The 14,785-nt window shown below is 44.7% G+C and overlaps 1 protein-coding gene across 3 annotated transcripts in view; it reads left to right on the top strand.

The window, feature by feature from the left end:
* stpg2 (sperm-tail PG-rich repeat containing 2) overlaps positions 1-14,785 on the top strand; it is a 338,448-nt gene that overhangs the window by 116,611 nt on the left and 207,052 nt on the right. For all 3 annotated transcript variants that reach the window (XR_006309111.1, XM_043674438.1, XM_043674437.1), the window contains one exon: positions 2,637-2,726. Coding sequence is in view for 2 of the 3 variants with exons in the window: in XM_043674438.1 (XP_043530373.1) it covers positions 2,637-2,726 (90 nt within the window). In the remaining variant the exon portion in view is untranslated. The remainder of the gene's footprint in view (positions 1-2,636; positions 2,727-14,785) is intronic.

Here is a 14,785-nt window from a genome sequence, read left to right as displayed (position 1 = left end):
GGGGCATAAATTTAAGGTGAAGGGTGGAAGGTATAGGGGGGATGTCAGGGGTGGGTTCTTTACCCAGAGAGTGGTGGGGGCATGGTATGCGCTGCCTGTGGGAGTGGTAGAGTCAGAATCTTTGGTGACCTTTAAGCGGCAATTGGATAGGTACATGGATGGGTGCTTAAGCGAGGACAAATGTTCGGCACAACATCGTGGGCCGAAGGGCCTGTTCTGTGCTGTATTGTTCTATGTTCTATGTTCTATAACACATCCATCCACCCAAACCCACAGAACCACATGCTCACAGAAATACACACACACAGAAATACACACACAAAGTTTGCTCACTGTCTGGTTCTGGGCAAAGAGAAATCCTTCCCTTAATTACAAACGCAATCGAGGCAGGATTTCCCAGTGTTTCTCCTGAGTCTAACTGAATGATGCACAGTAAAGATTGAAGCAATTGAACAATTGAAGGCGACATAATATAAATGAAACCTCCTTTCTGACTTTTACATCCACAGCATCATAGGATAGAGCAGCCCAATTGTTTTTCTGGACTGTTGTTGTTATTGGTTGAGGCCATCCCTAATTGCCCTTGAGAAGCTGATAGTGAGCTGCCTTAAACCAACAATCGATGTGCTGTGAGTCAACCCATAATGCTGTTAGAGAGGGAATTCCAGGATTTTGACCCAGCGACACTGAAGGATATATTTCCAAGTCAGAATGGTGAGTGGCTTGGAGGGAACTTGCAGGGGGTGGTGTTCCAACATCTGCTGCCCTTGTCCTTCTAGATGAAAGTGGTCATGGGTTTGGAAGGTGCTATCCAAGGATCTTTTGGTGAATTTCTGCAGTGCATCTTGTACACACTGCTGCTACTGAGCTTCAGTGGTGGAGGGAATGAACCTTTAAAATTGTCAGTGAGGTGCTAATCAAGCAGCTTCCTTGTCATGAATGGCGGTTCTTAGGCACTGTTGGGCAATTTAGCCAATAAGTCCACACTGGCAGTTATGAAGAGCAATGGAGTTGGTCCTCCTTCCCTGTTCTTTCACTATATCCCTGCAATTCCTTTCTCTTCAAAATACTTTTCCAATTTCCTTTTAAAGACTAAAATCATAGAATTATAGCTCCCTTCAATGTGGAAGCAGGCTATTTGACCCATCGAGCCCACACTGACCCTCTGAAGAGCATCCCACCCACCTTTGAATTTGTATACACCACTCAATTAGGAAATGCATTCCAAATCCTATTTACTTATTATGTGTAAAAATGTTTCCTCCCATCACTTCTGCTTTTGAAATCTGCTCCAACAACACTCAAGAAGCTTGACACCACCCAGAATAAAGCAGCCCACTTGGCTGGTACCACATCCACAAGCATCCACTCCCTCCACCACCAATGCTCAATAGCAAGATACACAGCAGAAGTTCACCAAAGATCCTTAGCCAGTACCTTCCAAACCAATGACCACTTGCAACTAGAAGGGCAAGAGCAGCAGATACATGGGAGCACCAATCCCCTGCAGGTTCCCCTCCAAACCACTCACCATCCTGACTTGGAAATGTATCATTGTTCTTTTCCCTCTCTAATGGAATTATGGGTCTCGGCATCAGAGGCTGAGTGGTGACTTTATAGAGATTTGTAAAATCATGAGGGGGCATGGGTAGGGTAAATAGACAAGGTAGTTTGTGGACTGCATGTGGACTGCAGTGGTTCACTTACTCAGTCCTTTGAGTATAGGAGTTGGGATGTCATGTTGAGGTTGTACAGGACATTGGCGAGGCCTCTTCTGGAATACTGTGTCCAGTTTTGTTCCCCCTGTTATAGGAAGAACACTATTAAGCTGAAAAGGATTCAGAAGAGATCTACCAGGATGTTACTAGGTATGGAAGGTTTGAGATAAAACAAAAGGCTGGATAGGCTAGCATCTTGTTCACTGGAGTGTAGGAGGTTGAGAGGAGACCTGATAGAAGTTTATAAAATAATGAGAGGTATAGATAGAGTTCATGGTAGTTGTCTTTTCCCTGGGATGGAGGATTACAAGACTAGGGCGCCTATTTTTAAGGTGAGAGGAGAGAGATTTAAAAAGACATGAGAGACAATGTTTTTAGACAGAGGGTGGTCCATGTGTGGAATGAACATCCTGAGGAAGTGCTGGATGTGGACATAATTGCAATGTTTAAAAGACATTTGGATAAGAACATGACTAGGAAAGGTTTGGGGGGATATGGGCCAGGAGCAGGCAGGTAGGACTAGTTTAGTTTCGGATTATGTTTGCATGGACTGGTTGGACTGAAGGATCTGTTCCTGTGCTGTATGGCTGTATGAGTCTGTACAGTAGCTCACCCAGCCTTCTCAACGGATGGCCGTTTAATGCTGGCATAGGCGATGAATGAGTGAATTAAATAGACACTTAAATCTTTCTTCCCTGGTATTCTACTCTACAGTCATTGGAAACAATTTCTCTTTAGTTGCTAGACCTAAACTCTTGATGGTTTTGTGAACCACAGGAACATTTGCTCTGTTCTAATAATGAGAAGAGTGCTTTAACATAATGTTGTTATTGCACAATGTCCAAATGTCTGAATTTTACAATTCATGCTGATAAAAGGTTTTTAAACATGTTCCTACCTCTTGGTTTACTTGTGCAGATTCAAGAAAAAAGTCACCACTTCCACAGAAAACTGAGGACTTCATCCTTTGCTTCAATGGCAGAGAGACTCCCTGTTACAGGAATGCAGGTAAGGAGACCTGCAAACAGAGTCAGCATGTTTATCAGCAAAGGTGTTTGACCCTGAAAGCTTCCTGAGTCTTCACCACAGACTCAGACCTTCAATTCTTGTAGAAAAATAACATTCCAATTTCTGTTGAAGTTAAACCATTCGGTCTTTTAAAACAAGAATAATCAGAAGAAATTAAATTAAATAGCATTGAGCCATAAGTATTTTGAGGTACCACTGAATCAAGGAATTACTTAGAAAAGATTTTCAAACTGAAAACCAGAAATATGTGGTTAAAATGTTGGCTCAATTAATGATTATTGAATTCATGGAGTCAAAGAGTTTTTACAGCAAAGAAAGAGGCCCTTTGGCCCATCATGTCCATGCCAGCCATCAACCATCTTTTTATTGTGATCCCATTTCCCACACTTTTCCTGGAATTTTGTATAGTAAGGGATTTCAAAAGCTCATCTAAAAGATTCTTAAAGATTTTGAGCTTTTAAGCCTCTTCCACCGTTTTAGACGTAGAGTTCCTGATTGAGTGATTTTCCTCAAATCCCCTCTTACCTTCCCGCTCCTTACCGTGAAACTATGCTCCCCTCTACCAAGGGGAAAAAAGTTTTCACTGTCTTCCCTCACTCAGAGCTCTGTAAACCCCGATCAAGTCTCCCCTCAGCCTTCTCCACTCTGAGGAAAAAAAAACATCTGTCTAGTCTCTCTTTGTAACTCTCCAGTCCAAACAGCACTCTGGTGAATGTCCACTGCACTCTCTCCCATGCAGTCACATCCTTCCCATAGTGTGGTGACCAACACCTCAACAATTGATTAAAGTTAATTCATGGACACCAGGGGAAACTGGTTTCCATAGCATCAAGGGATCTTCAATGCACATCTGACAGGACATATCAGGCCTCAGTTTAACATCTCAAATGGAAGAGGGACTTTTTGACAGTGTTCCTTTGGAATTACAATGGAGTGTGTGTCATAATTTTGTGCTCACATTTTCTGGATTAGGTCTTGAGGCCATAACTTACTGTCTTCAAGATCAGGTGCTACTCACTGTGGTGTGGTTAACCCTGTGAAAATGAGACTGAAAATGTGACAGAACCTGAACTGTGGCCAAGTCAAGTTTGCAAACAGAATAAAAACAGGAAATACCTGGAAACTGAAGAAGGGCTTATGCCCGAAACGTCGATTCTCCTGCTCCTCGGATGCTGCCTGGCCTGCTGTGTTTTTCCAGCACCACATTTTTCAACTCTGGTCTCCAGCATCTGCAGTCCTCACTTTCTCCCAATACCTGGAAACTACCAAGTTAATGTTCAGGTCTGTGACCATTAATCAGAACAAATCCTGAAAATTGTCCCTTCAGAAAAGGCTGACACTTGGGCAGTGAGATATGATTGTCCAGAGTATAATCTCAGTAAAATAACTGTGCAGAGGCTAGTATCCCATTACCAAGTCACCCATTATTTACATGGACTCTGACCAGTTCAGAGTAGTCCCTAGAGTGAGGAGAACCTTGAAACTCCTGTTTATTTTCTTTTCTCTTTGACAAGCAGTGCCCTTCTCTCCGTTTTTTTTTATTTTCTAATTTAACCCCCACACTACCACCTAAGTGCGGTAGTGCTTATTTTTTCCCCAGCACCCATGGTGTGTGTGTATACGTGTGAGACACAGTGGAAGATGCAAAGTGCACGAATCTTTATTCAATTTCCACCACCAGGAAGATAGGAAAACACCCGAGTGGCCAGTGACAAGCAGTGCCCTTCACATCGAAGGGCAATGCTGTGTGATCAAACAGTGAAGGGGAGGGTAGGGACTAAATCAAAATAGAGTTGGAGGGGGAAATAATGCACTCCACTTCCCGTGGCACCCACCTCTCCCTGAACAACTCCAGGGGAAACTCCTGTTTAATTTTTTTTTTCTTTAGTGCTGTGTGAATCCCTATTTATAATTTTTTTTTTTACACTACCACCTAAGTGCGGTAGTGCTTATTTTATCACCAGCACCCATGGTGTGTGTGTGTGCAGGTGTGAGACACAGTGGAAGACACAAAGTGCACGAATCTTTATTCAATTTCCACCACCGGGAAGATAGGAAAACACCCGGGTGGCCAGTGACAAACACTACCCTTCACATCAAGGGGCAGTGCTGTGTGATCAAAACAGTGAAGGGGAGGGTAGGGACTAAATCAAAATAGAGTTGGAGGGGGAAATAATGCACTCCACTTCCCGTGGCACCCACCTCTCCCTGAACAACTCCAGGGGAAACTCCTGTTTATATCTGTCAGCCAGGGCTCCCTGATTGGCCCAGTTTAACAACCCCAATCATAGAACTCATACTCAATGAGATCCACTTGGCCAACCTCATTCAAATCACTACTCTCAGGATTAAGGGCAGGCCATTTAAGACTGAAATGAGGAAAAATCTCTCCACTCAGAGGGTGGTGAAACTTTGGAATTCTCTGCCACATTGGGTATTGGAAGCTGAATCATTGAGCAGGTTCAAGACAAACATCACTAGGTTTTTGGAAACCAATAACATGAAGAGATATGGAGATAGTGGGGACAAATGGCAGTGAGGGATGGTCAAAGGTCTAGAATGGTGGGGCAGGCTTAATGGGCTGAATGGCCTACTCCTGTTCCTATGTTCATGAATTTCTATTAATAACTCTTGACATATAACGCACTTTCAAAAAATATTGAAACATGGCAAATAAACCAAACCTAAAGTTAACCAGGTATGGAAAGGAGGGAAAATTGGCCGAAGATATTTTAAGATAATAAGACCATAAAACCATAAGAAATAAGACCAGGCAAGGCCATTCAGCCCCTCAAGCCTGCTGTGCGATTCTATAGAATCATGGCTGATCTGGCACTCCTCATGCCCACTTTCCTGTCTTTTCCATGTAACCCCTGATTTCCTGGACTGATCAAGAATCTATCTTAGCTATAAATATACACAAGGAACCCACTCCCCCCGACCCTGCAACAGCTCTCTGCAGCAAGGACACACCCCTCTGAGAAATGAAATTCCTCCTCATCTCAGTCTTAAATTGGTGCCCCTTTATTCTGAGACCATGCCCTGAAGTTGTAGGCTCTTCCATCCAGGGTAACATTCTCCCTGCATTTCCCCTATCAAGCCCCTTCTGAATCTTACATGTTTCTATGAAATCGCCTCTCGTTCTTCTAAACTCCAGCAAGTAGAATTCCACCCTGTTTAATCTTTACTCATAAGACAATCCCTCTATACTGGAGTTCATCCTCGTGAACCTTCTCTGAACTGCCTCCAACAAAACTCGAGTGTGACAGTTGAGCTATCCCAGGGAGTTTTGATGGCTTCCTACCTGTCGAGTGGCAACTCAGTAACGAAGAGATTGAAGTGGAATTTTTCAAGAATTGAATTAGGATTGGCATTTTGTGAGAGCTTCCTAATAGAAAAAACACTGTGCATTTCCTACATGAGTAGTATTCACATGTCTATAAAGCCAGCTGGTGCAATCTGATGTGATGGAAGACACTACAGAAATATAATTTGTTTTGGCATTTTCATACTAGAGGCTGTGATTCTGGCAAGCAGGAGGGCAATGAAAGAACTACTGGGTTCCCAATGGGTTCCCATTGGGAAGGATCAGTACTTACACTGTTCAGCACAGAACCAGATAACTGGGTGATGACTTTCCTCTTCCTCCTCCCCAATAAAAACGTACCATGCTAATTAAAACCCAGTAGTAACTGTACTGTGCCGGGATTAAGTAGGCAGCATGAATAGATTGCTTTTCTAAAATGGTCTGGGGATACAGGTGAACAGATCATTAAAAGCAGCATCGCAAATCAACAAAGCAATTAAAAAAGCTCACAAAGCACTGGGATTTACAAAACAAAATACTGCGGATGCTGGAAATCTGAAATGAAGACAGTAAGTGTTGGAAAAACTCCGATGCTAGCAGATCTGTGAAGGCTTTCTAGCGCGTTCTTGTCTGCATTTCACATTTCCTGCGTATGCCTTACTTTGCTTGACCTTTAGCATCTAATTCACTGCCATTTCTCATCTGGAAATGACCACCTTGAAGGATTTCTCTCTCGTGGTGTGTCGATTTCTCTCTTTCACCTTGTTTATATTCATTGCCTTCTGTTTGCCGCAGATACTGTCAGAACTGCTGAGCATTTCCCGCATCATTTATTTTTATTGCTTGAGACAGATAGCTCAGACGCTTTTGGTTTTGAGAAGGAAACCGAGCTGAGCAAATGTGAGAAAAAGAGACTGAAACACTGAGGCAGGTGTGATGGAATGACTGGAAACCTGTGCAGTATTTAAATAGCAGTAAGGATGGAGTGGACCGAATGGCCAGTTTTGGTGCCGTGTATTCCATGTAATTCAATGTGTGAAGTTATTTAATGCTCGGACCATATTTCTATGCTCTGCATCCTTGAAACAGCACAGCCCTTGGTGAGTGTTTGGAACTGTGCCCAAATGGTACTGCAGCTCTCATTATACATTGCCGTGTTGATTAATTGCGGGAGGGAGTTAAACTTTAGCAACATCACGTTTATTTCCACCACTACAAAGGCAATATGCTGGCTGTGCCTGAATCACTTCATTACAAAGGGCTGGCCAAACAATGGACAGGTTTCTGACTTCAGTGTATGTTTTTAAATAAAAAGTCCGATGATTGAAGGGGTTACTGGTGGATGGGGGAGGTGATATTTCCGTAAACCATTAATTTGCAAGCGAGTAGCAGAAAATGTATCCCACTTTTCTTTCCTCCAATCATTGCACCCTTCCAGTCCTGCACCCACATTCCAAGTAAAAATAACTATTGGATCAGCGAATCCTAGAGGAGGAGGGAAGATTGTTAGACACGTTCTGGATGAAAGATCCCACAGTGTTGTAAATGGGACTCAGTCCCAGCCACACTGTCCCTGGTGGTTTGTGATACTGAACAGAGATATGAGTAAGCAATGTAAGCTTTCTTTTTTAAATAGGTACAGTCCATTCATTTTTTTTAAATGTACACCAGCTTGTTATGTAAATAACTTCAAGAAATGATTTATTACACTTTAACTTGATGAACGACTTCCTGTTCTCAAACTACAAACTGGAAACTGTCAGTCTGTCTGTACCTTTATAAACACACAATCATCCAATCCACCCAAAACAAGTACAGCTGGCATTAAACACTCAGACTAATACCACAATATAGGTTTTAAGCTGTCAGCATTGTATCCTTTTATAGAATTGTAGAAAGATTATAGCACAAAAGAGGCCATTTAACTTATTTTTTCACATGCTAACCCTCTAAGAGTTACATGACTAGTCCTCCTGCCCAGCCCCTCCTCTGTTGCCGTGAAAATCTTTTGATCTTCCAGTATTTACTTCAATACTTTTCGAAATTCACAACTGATTCGACCTATCCCGACACTCTCAGACAGTCCATTCCAGACCCTAACCACTGCCTGCCCCACACTCTCAGACAGTCCATCCCAGACCCTAACCACTGCCTGCCCCACGCTCTAAGACAGGCCATTCCAGACCCTAAGCACTGTGGGCGGCAGGGTGGCACAGTGGTTAGCACTGCTGCCTCACAGCGCCAGAGACCCGGGTTCAATTCCCGACTCAGGCGACTGACTGTGTGGAGTTTGCACATTCTCCCCGTGTCTGCGTGGGTTTCCTCCGGGTGCTCCGGTTTCCTCCCACAGTCCAAAGATGTGCGGGTCAGGTGAATTGGCCATGCTATATTGCCCATAGTGTTAGGTTAAAGGGGTAAATGTAGGAGTATGGGTGGGTTGCGCTTCGGCGGGCTGCCTGCCCCACACTCTCAGACAGTCCATCCCAGACCCTAACCACTGCCTGCCCCACACTCTCAGACAGTCCATCCCAGACCCTAACCACTGCCTGCCCCACACTCTCAGACAGTCCATCCCAGACCCTAACCACTGCCTGCCCCACACTCTCAGACAGTCCATCCCAGACCCTAACCACTGCCTGCCCCACACTCTCAGACAGTCCATCCCAGACCCTAACCACTGCCTGCCCCACACTCTCAGACAGTCCATCCCAGACCCTAACCACTGCCTGCCCCACACTCTCAGACAGTCCATCCCAGACCCTAACCACTGCCTGCCCCACACTCTCAGACAGTCCATCCCAGACCCTAACCACTGCCTGCCCCACACTCTCAGACAGTCCATCCCAGACCCTAACCACTGCCTGCCCCACACTCTCAGACAGTCCATCCCAGACCCTAACCACTGCCTGCCCCACACTCTCAGACAGTCCATCCCAGACCCTAACCACTGCCTGCCCCACACTCTCAGACAGTCCATCCCAGACCCTAACCACTGCCTGCCCCACACTCTCAGACAGTCCATCCCAGACCCTAACCACTGCCTGCCCCACACTCTCAGACAGTCCATCCCAGACCCTAACCACTGCCTGCCCCACACTCTCAGACAGTCCATCCCAGACCCTAACCACTGCCTGCCCCACACTCTCAGACAGTCCATCCCAGACCCTAACCACTGCCTGCCCCACACTCTCAGACAGTCCATCCCAGACCCTAACCACTGCCTGCCCCACACTCTCAGACAGTCCATCCCAGACCCTAACCACTGCCTGCCCCACACTCTCAGACAGTCCATCCCAGACCCTAACCACTGCCTGCCCCACACTCTCAGACAGTCCATCCCAGACCCTAACCACTGCCTCCCCCACACTCTCAGACAGTCCATCCCAGACCCTAACCACTGCCTCCCCCACACTCTCAGACAGTCCATCCCAGACCCTAACCACTGCCTGCCCCACACTCTCAGACAGTCCATTCCGGAGCCTAACCACTGCCTCCCCCACACTCTCAGACAGTCCATCCCAGACCCTAACCACTGCCTGCCCCACACTCTCAGACAGTCCATCCCAGACCCTAACCACTGCCGGCCCCACACTCTCAGACAGTCCATCCCAGACCCTAACCACTGCCTCACCCATACTCTCAGACAGTCCATCCCAGACCCTAACCACTGCCTCCCCCCCACTCTCAGACAGTCCATCCCAGACCCTAACCACTGCCTCCCACACTCTCAGTCCATTCCAGACCCTAACCACTGCCTCACCCACACTCTCAGACAGTCCATCCCAGACGCTAACCACTGCCTCCCCCACACTCTCAGACGGTCTATTACAGACCCTAATCACTGCCTGCCCCACACTCTCAATCAGTCCATTCCAGATCCTAACCACTGCTTGCCCCAGACTCTCAGGCAGTGTCTTCCAATGTCTAACCATTCGCTACTTGAAAATATTTACCTCATGCCACTGCAGGTACTTTTGCCATTCACTTGAAATCCAAATGTTCTGGTTCTGAACGATTCCACCAATGGGAAATGTTTCTCCATTTCTGCACAGTACTGATCCCTTGTTTTAACGCTCTGATTTAACAATACTCCTGCCATTATCATGACCACATTTCCATAAAACCATTAAGAAAGGTATAGTGTTGTTGGAGACAGTCCAGTGAAGGTTCACTCGGTTGATTCAGGGTGTAGTGGGAATGTCTTATGAAGAGGGATTGAGTATATGGGTCGTTACTCATCGGAGCTTAGAAGACTGAAACATACAAGATTCTCAGGGAGACTTGACAGAGTAGATGCCAAAAGGTTGTTTCCCCTTGTGGGAGAATCTCAAATGAGAGGGCGCAATCTCAGAGTAAGGGGTTACCCATTTCCGGCAGATAAGGAGGAATTTTTTCTCGGGCCATGGTGAATCTATGGTATTCATTACTGCGGAGGGCTGCCTGGGATTGGATCATTTAGAATATTGAAGGCCAAGTAGATTTTTTCTGACTTTTAGTCTGTCAGTGTATCAAGGGTTATGGAGGACAGACAGGAGTTGACGATGATCAGATTGGCTATGATTTCATTGAGTCATGGAACAGACTTGATGGGCTGAATGGCCTCCTTTTGCTCCTGTGTCTTATGGACCACCTTTCTCCAGCTCTTTTACATTGACTGACTCTACCTTGCCTCACCCAGCTCATCACATGACAGGAAAGCTTGATGTCTACTGTGGCCAAACATTTGAGCAGAAAAATTGAAAAATTGAAGGGCTTATGCCTGAAATGTCAGTTTTCCTGCTTCTCAGATGCTGCCTGACCTGCTGTGCTTTTCCAGCACTATTCTAATCTTGACTCAATGAAGAATCAACCAATAATCCCTCTTGGGGTGAACCGAGATCATTTATGTAGTGTTCCACACATACCAGCCCATCTACTCCAGTCATGCTATGTTGGCCAACACAGGTAGTGAGAAAGTCATGTTTGTAAACCTGTTCCTACTCTATGGAGCAAGGACTATTATTACCCAAATTAATTAGACTAGGACCCTGGACTTGTTCTATAAATCATAGTGTTTTGCATTGAGCTTTTTTTGTGTTCCAAATGAATCTGAAAGTCCTTAAAAGCAGATTAGTTTTTGCAAGGTGGTTATTTGAGACAGAGCAAAGTTCCCTCCATGACAGTGTGATGAATGAACAGTTGGCTTTGTTTTTGATAGCATTGACTAACCCATTAGGTGAAGTCTATGCTTCACCAAATGTTGGTAAGGAATGCTTGAAGTTTTGCTAAAACAATCTGGGAACTGTTACACCACACTGATTATACTATCGAAAGGATTTCTGCTGCATCGAAATGACAGAGCCTTGAAGCCTCCAGGCTGCGTGTGTACTTTATGTTCTCTGTGTTCTGCTGAGATACAAGGGTTAAGTAGACTTACTGCACCTTGTGCACACCTTCAATAATCCAGCCATCCATCATTAATTCCTCTGCAATGAACTGTGCTGAATTTGGCTGCCACACTATGAAAGAAACATGCATGTGCTACGGATGTGTAACTGAAGTGTATTATTTTCTGATGGAGGTTGTATATCATTTATAAAATGATGGATTAATAATCATTGCTACTTTGCTGTATTTTAAAATTCAAACCATATTTTTCAAACCTCTCAGGCCTCGTTCCTCCCTCACTCTTTCACCTGCTCCATCCCCACACTTTGAGGTTTCTGTGCACCTCCCACTCTGACCTTTTGCTTATCCTTGATGTTAATTGCTCCACCATTGGCATGCTTTATGATAACCCCTTTAAACCCTCAGGCCAAGCACTTTCGGCTTTACACCAATGACCTTCCCTACAAAGTAAGGTCAAGAGTCAAGATGTTCACCAATGATTGCACAATGCTCAGCACCTTTCCCAGCTCCTCACGTACTCAATCAGCTCCTGTTCATATGCAGCAAGACCTGGACAACATTCTGACTTGAGCTGATACGTAGCAAGTAACACAAATTGCCAGGCAATGACCATCTTCGACAAGAGAGAATTGAACCATCTTCCCTTGGCATTCAGTGGCTTTCTGTCACTGAATCCCTCATGTATCAGTATCCTGAGGATACTCACTGAGCAGAAATTGATCTGGATCAGCCATAAAATGCTGTGGCTACAGACAAACATTAGATATGAACTTTCAGAGAAAAGGAAGGAGGTGTGGATGATGCTGGAGGGGGGCATCACTGTGAAAAGAAAGAAATAATGGGTTGATGGAGGAGAGATTGTATTGCGGAGCGGTAAACCTCAAGGAGTTACGGGAGAAAGATTTTGCTGCTCTTAGCCTACAAGCTGCGCTGCAAAAACACTCTCCCAACAAATCTGATGTCTCTTGTCTCCCCTTATTTGTAGTGTTTCTGCGAGAACCAATCCGCAGCCATGAAATCTGTCAAATTTGTGACAATTGGACTCATTAATTTTAATATTAAATTGGCTAATCTGCATCTGGAGAGCAGATTTGTTTCTTGGTGCTCAGTCTGTGTGAAGTGGGGTCAGGATGGTGTCCTGGGTTTTAGTGTGAATCTTTCTGCTTACAGTCATGCACTGGCTGTGCATATACATGATATTAGGCAGAGTGTTGAACAGTAAAAAAGAAAAGTTGTACCTTGTTTAACAGTTTATGTCTTGACCCGATTTACTAGTTCATTAAAATTGTTACATTAATTGGTATTTGTAACAACATTTATAAGAAATATCAATGCTCATCTTATGAGGAGAGATTGAGCAGTTTATGCCTTTACTCTGTGAGTTGAGAAGATTGAAAGGACATCTAATCAAGGGATATAAAATGTTAAAGAGGATTGGCAAAGTAGACGTGGAGAAGATGTATCCAATTTTGATGCAATCTAAAATACGAGGTCATAGATTTGAGATAAGGGATAGAAGATTTAAAACAGAAAGAAACAGAAACAGAAATTGTTGGAGAAACTCAGCAGGTCTGGCAGCATCTGTAGAGAAACAGGAGGAACAACTCCTCTCAAAGGTCATGAATCTATGAAATTCACCCCCCCCCCCCCCCCGAGTGCGGTGGATGCTGGGACGATGAATAAATTTAAGGAGGAGATGGACAGATGCTTAATCAGTAATAGGTTAAAGGGGTATGGAGAGCGGGCAGGAAAGTGGGGTTGAGGTCAAGATGAGATCAGCCATGAGTGTTTGAACAGCAAGGAAAGCTTGAAGGGCTGAATGGCCTACTCCTGCTCCTAGTTCTAACGCACTTGCATCTTGGTGTCAGCAAACATGGCCTTTTAGAGTCATAGAGTCATGTAGCACGGAAACAGTGAACCCTGAATCTGCTCTCACCTGTCATGGGGGTTGAAATTCCCCTCAGATAACGAGGTAGAAATTTGTCTTGGAGTGGTCACGGAGCAGGAGATTTTGGCTATACCACCCGTAACAAGAAATACCTAATATTCAATTCCAGTGCAGTGAACGAATGTTCCTGAAAGTTATTCCAGTGCTTTCGAGAGAGGGACACTGGGGCAGTGGCAATAATTGGGCAGCTCTCTCAAAACATCTCACAGCAACATTGGCCGAATGGCATCCTCTGTCATGTGTCATTTCAAATGGATTCATACAACCTCACAGATTTTGAAATAAAGAGAATGATGACAACTAAATGTCAAAGCTTATCAAAAGGATGGATGTTGATTCCACTCGCAAGTGATTCTTGGTGTGTTGGCTGTTTTCGAACAATAACTATCCCTGAATTTGTTTCCTCTGCACAGGTTTGGAATTGAGTTTAGTTCTCCAACTATAACAGATCCAACATTTTGCTTATCTCCAGTTCTCAATTAACCTTGGGTATCTGATTAATGTTTTAGAGTTGTTTGATTAATGAGGTAATTAATCATATGTTTCTTGCTAACTTTCTGCATAATTATATCAGCCTAATAAGAGCTGCCTGTCTGCACTCTGTAAAAGTCTATCCTTGACAGCCCCACATACTGCTCCCCCGCCCTCCACTAATCTCCTTGCCCTGCCTAGACTCTATGATGTGCTGAAAATGTGTTGCTGGAAAAGCGCAGCAGGTCAGGCAGCATCCAAGGAGCAGGAGGATCGACGTTTCGGGCATGAGCCCTTCTTCAGGAATGATTCATTCCTGAAGAAGGGCTCATGCCCGAAACGTCGATCCTCCTGCTCCTTGGATGCTGCCTGACCTGCTGCGCTTTTCCAGCAACACATTTTCAGTCCTGATCTCCAGCATCTGCAGTCCTCACTTTCTCCTAGACTCTATGATGTCCCTTGACCTGAAGTCACATTGCTCTGATGTTTGAACTGACATGATTGATTGACCAGAAAATGAAGAACTGCAGATGCTGGGAACCTGGAACGAGAACAGAAATTGCTGGAGAAGCTCAGCAGGATCTGTGGGGAGGAAGCAGATTCGGATCCAGTGACCCTTCAGTGACGATAAAAAAAAATGCAATTAGATGTTTTGCATAACACCATGATAGATTCAGATAACATCAGCATCAAATGCAATTGAACTAGAACATACAATTACTTTCGCAGCTATCACTTAGAGTCATAGAATCATAGAGATGTACAGCATGGAAACAGACCCTTCGGTCTAACCTGTCCATACCGACCAGATATCTCAACCCAATCTAGTCCCACCTGCCAGCACCCAGCCCATATCCCTCCAAACCCTTCCTATTCATATACCCATCCAAATGCCTCTTAAATGTTGCAATTGTACCAGCCTCC

Source organism: Chiloscyllium plagiosum, chromosome 32, assembly GCF_004010195.1.
Source record: "Chiloscyllium plagiosum isolate BGI_BamShark_2017 chromosome 32, ASM401019v2, whole genome shotgun sequence".
NCBI lineage: Eukaryota > Metazoa > Chordata > Chondrichthyes > Orectolobiformes > Hemiscylliidae > Chiloscyllium > Chiloscyllium plagiosum.
Note: the sequence above shows the minus strand (reverse complement) of the source record. Positions and strands in the feature narration are given on the sequence as shown.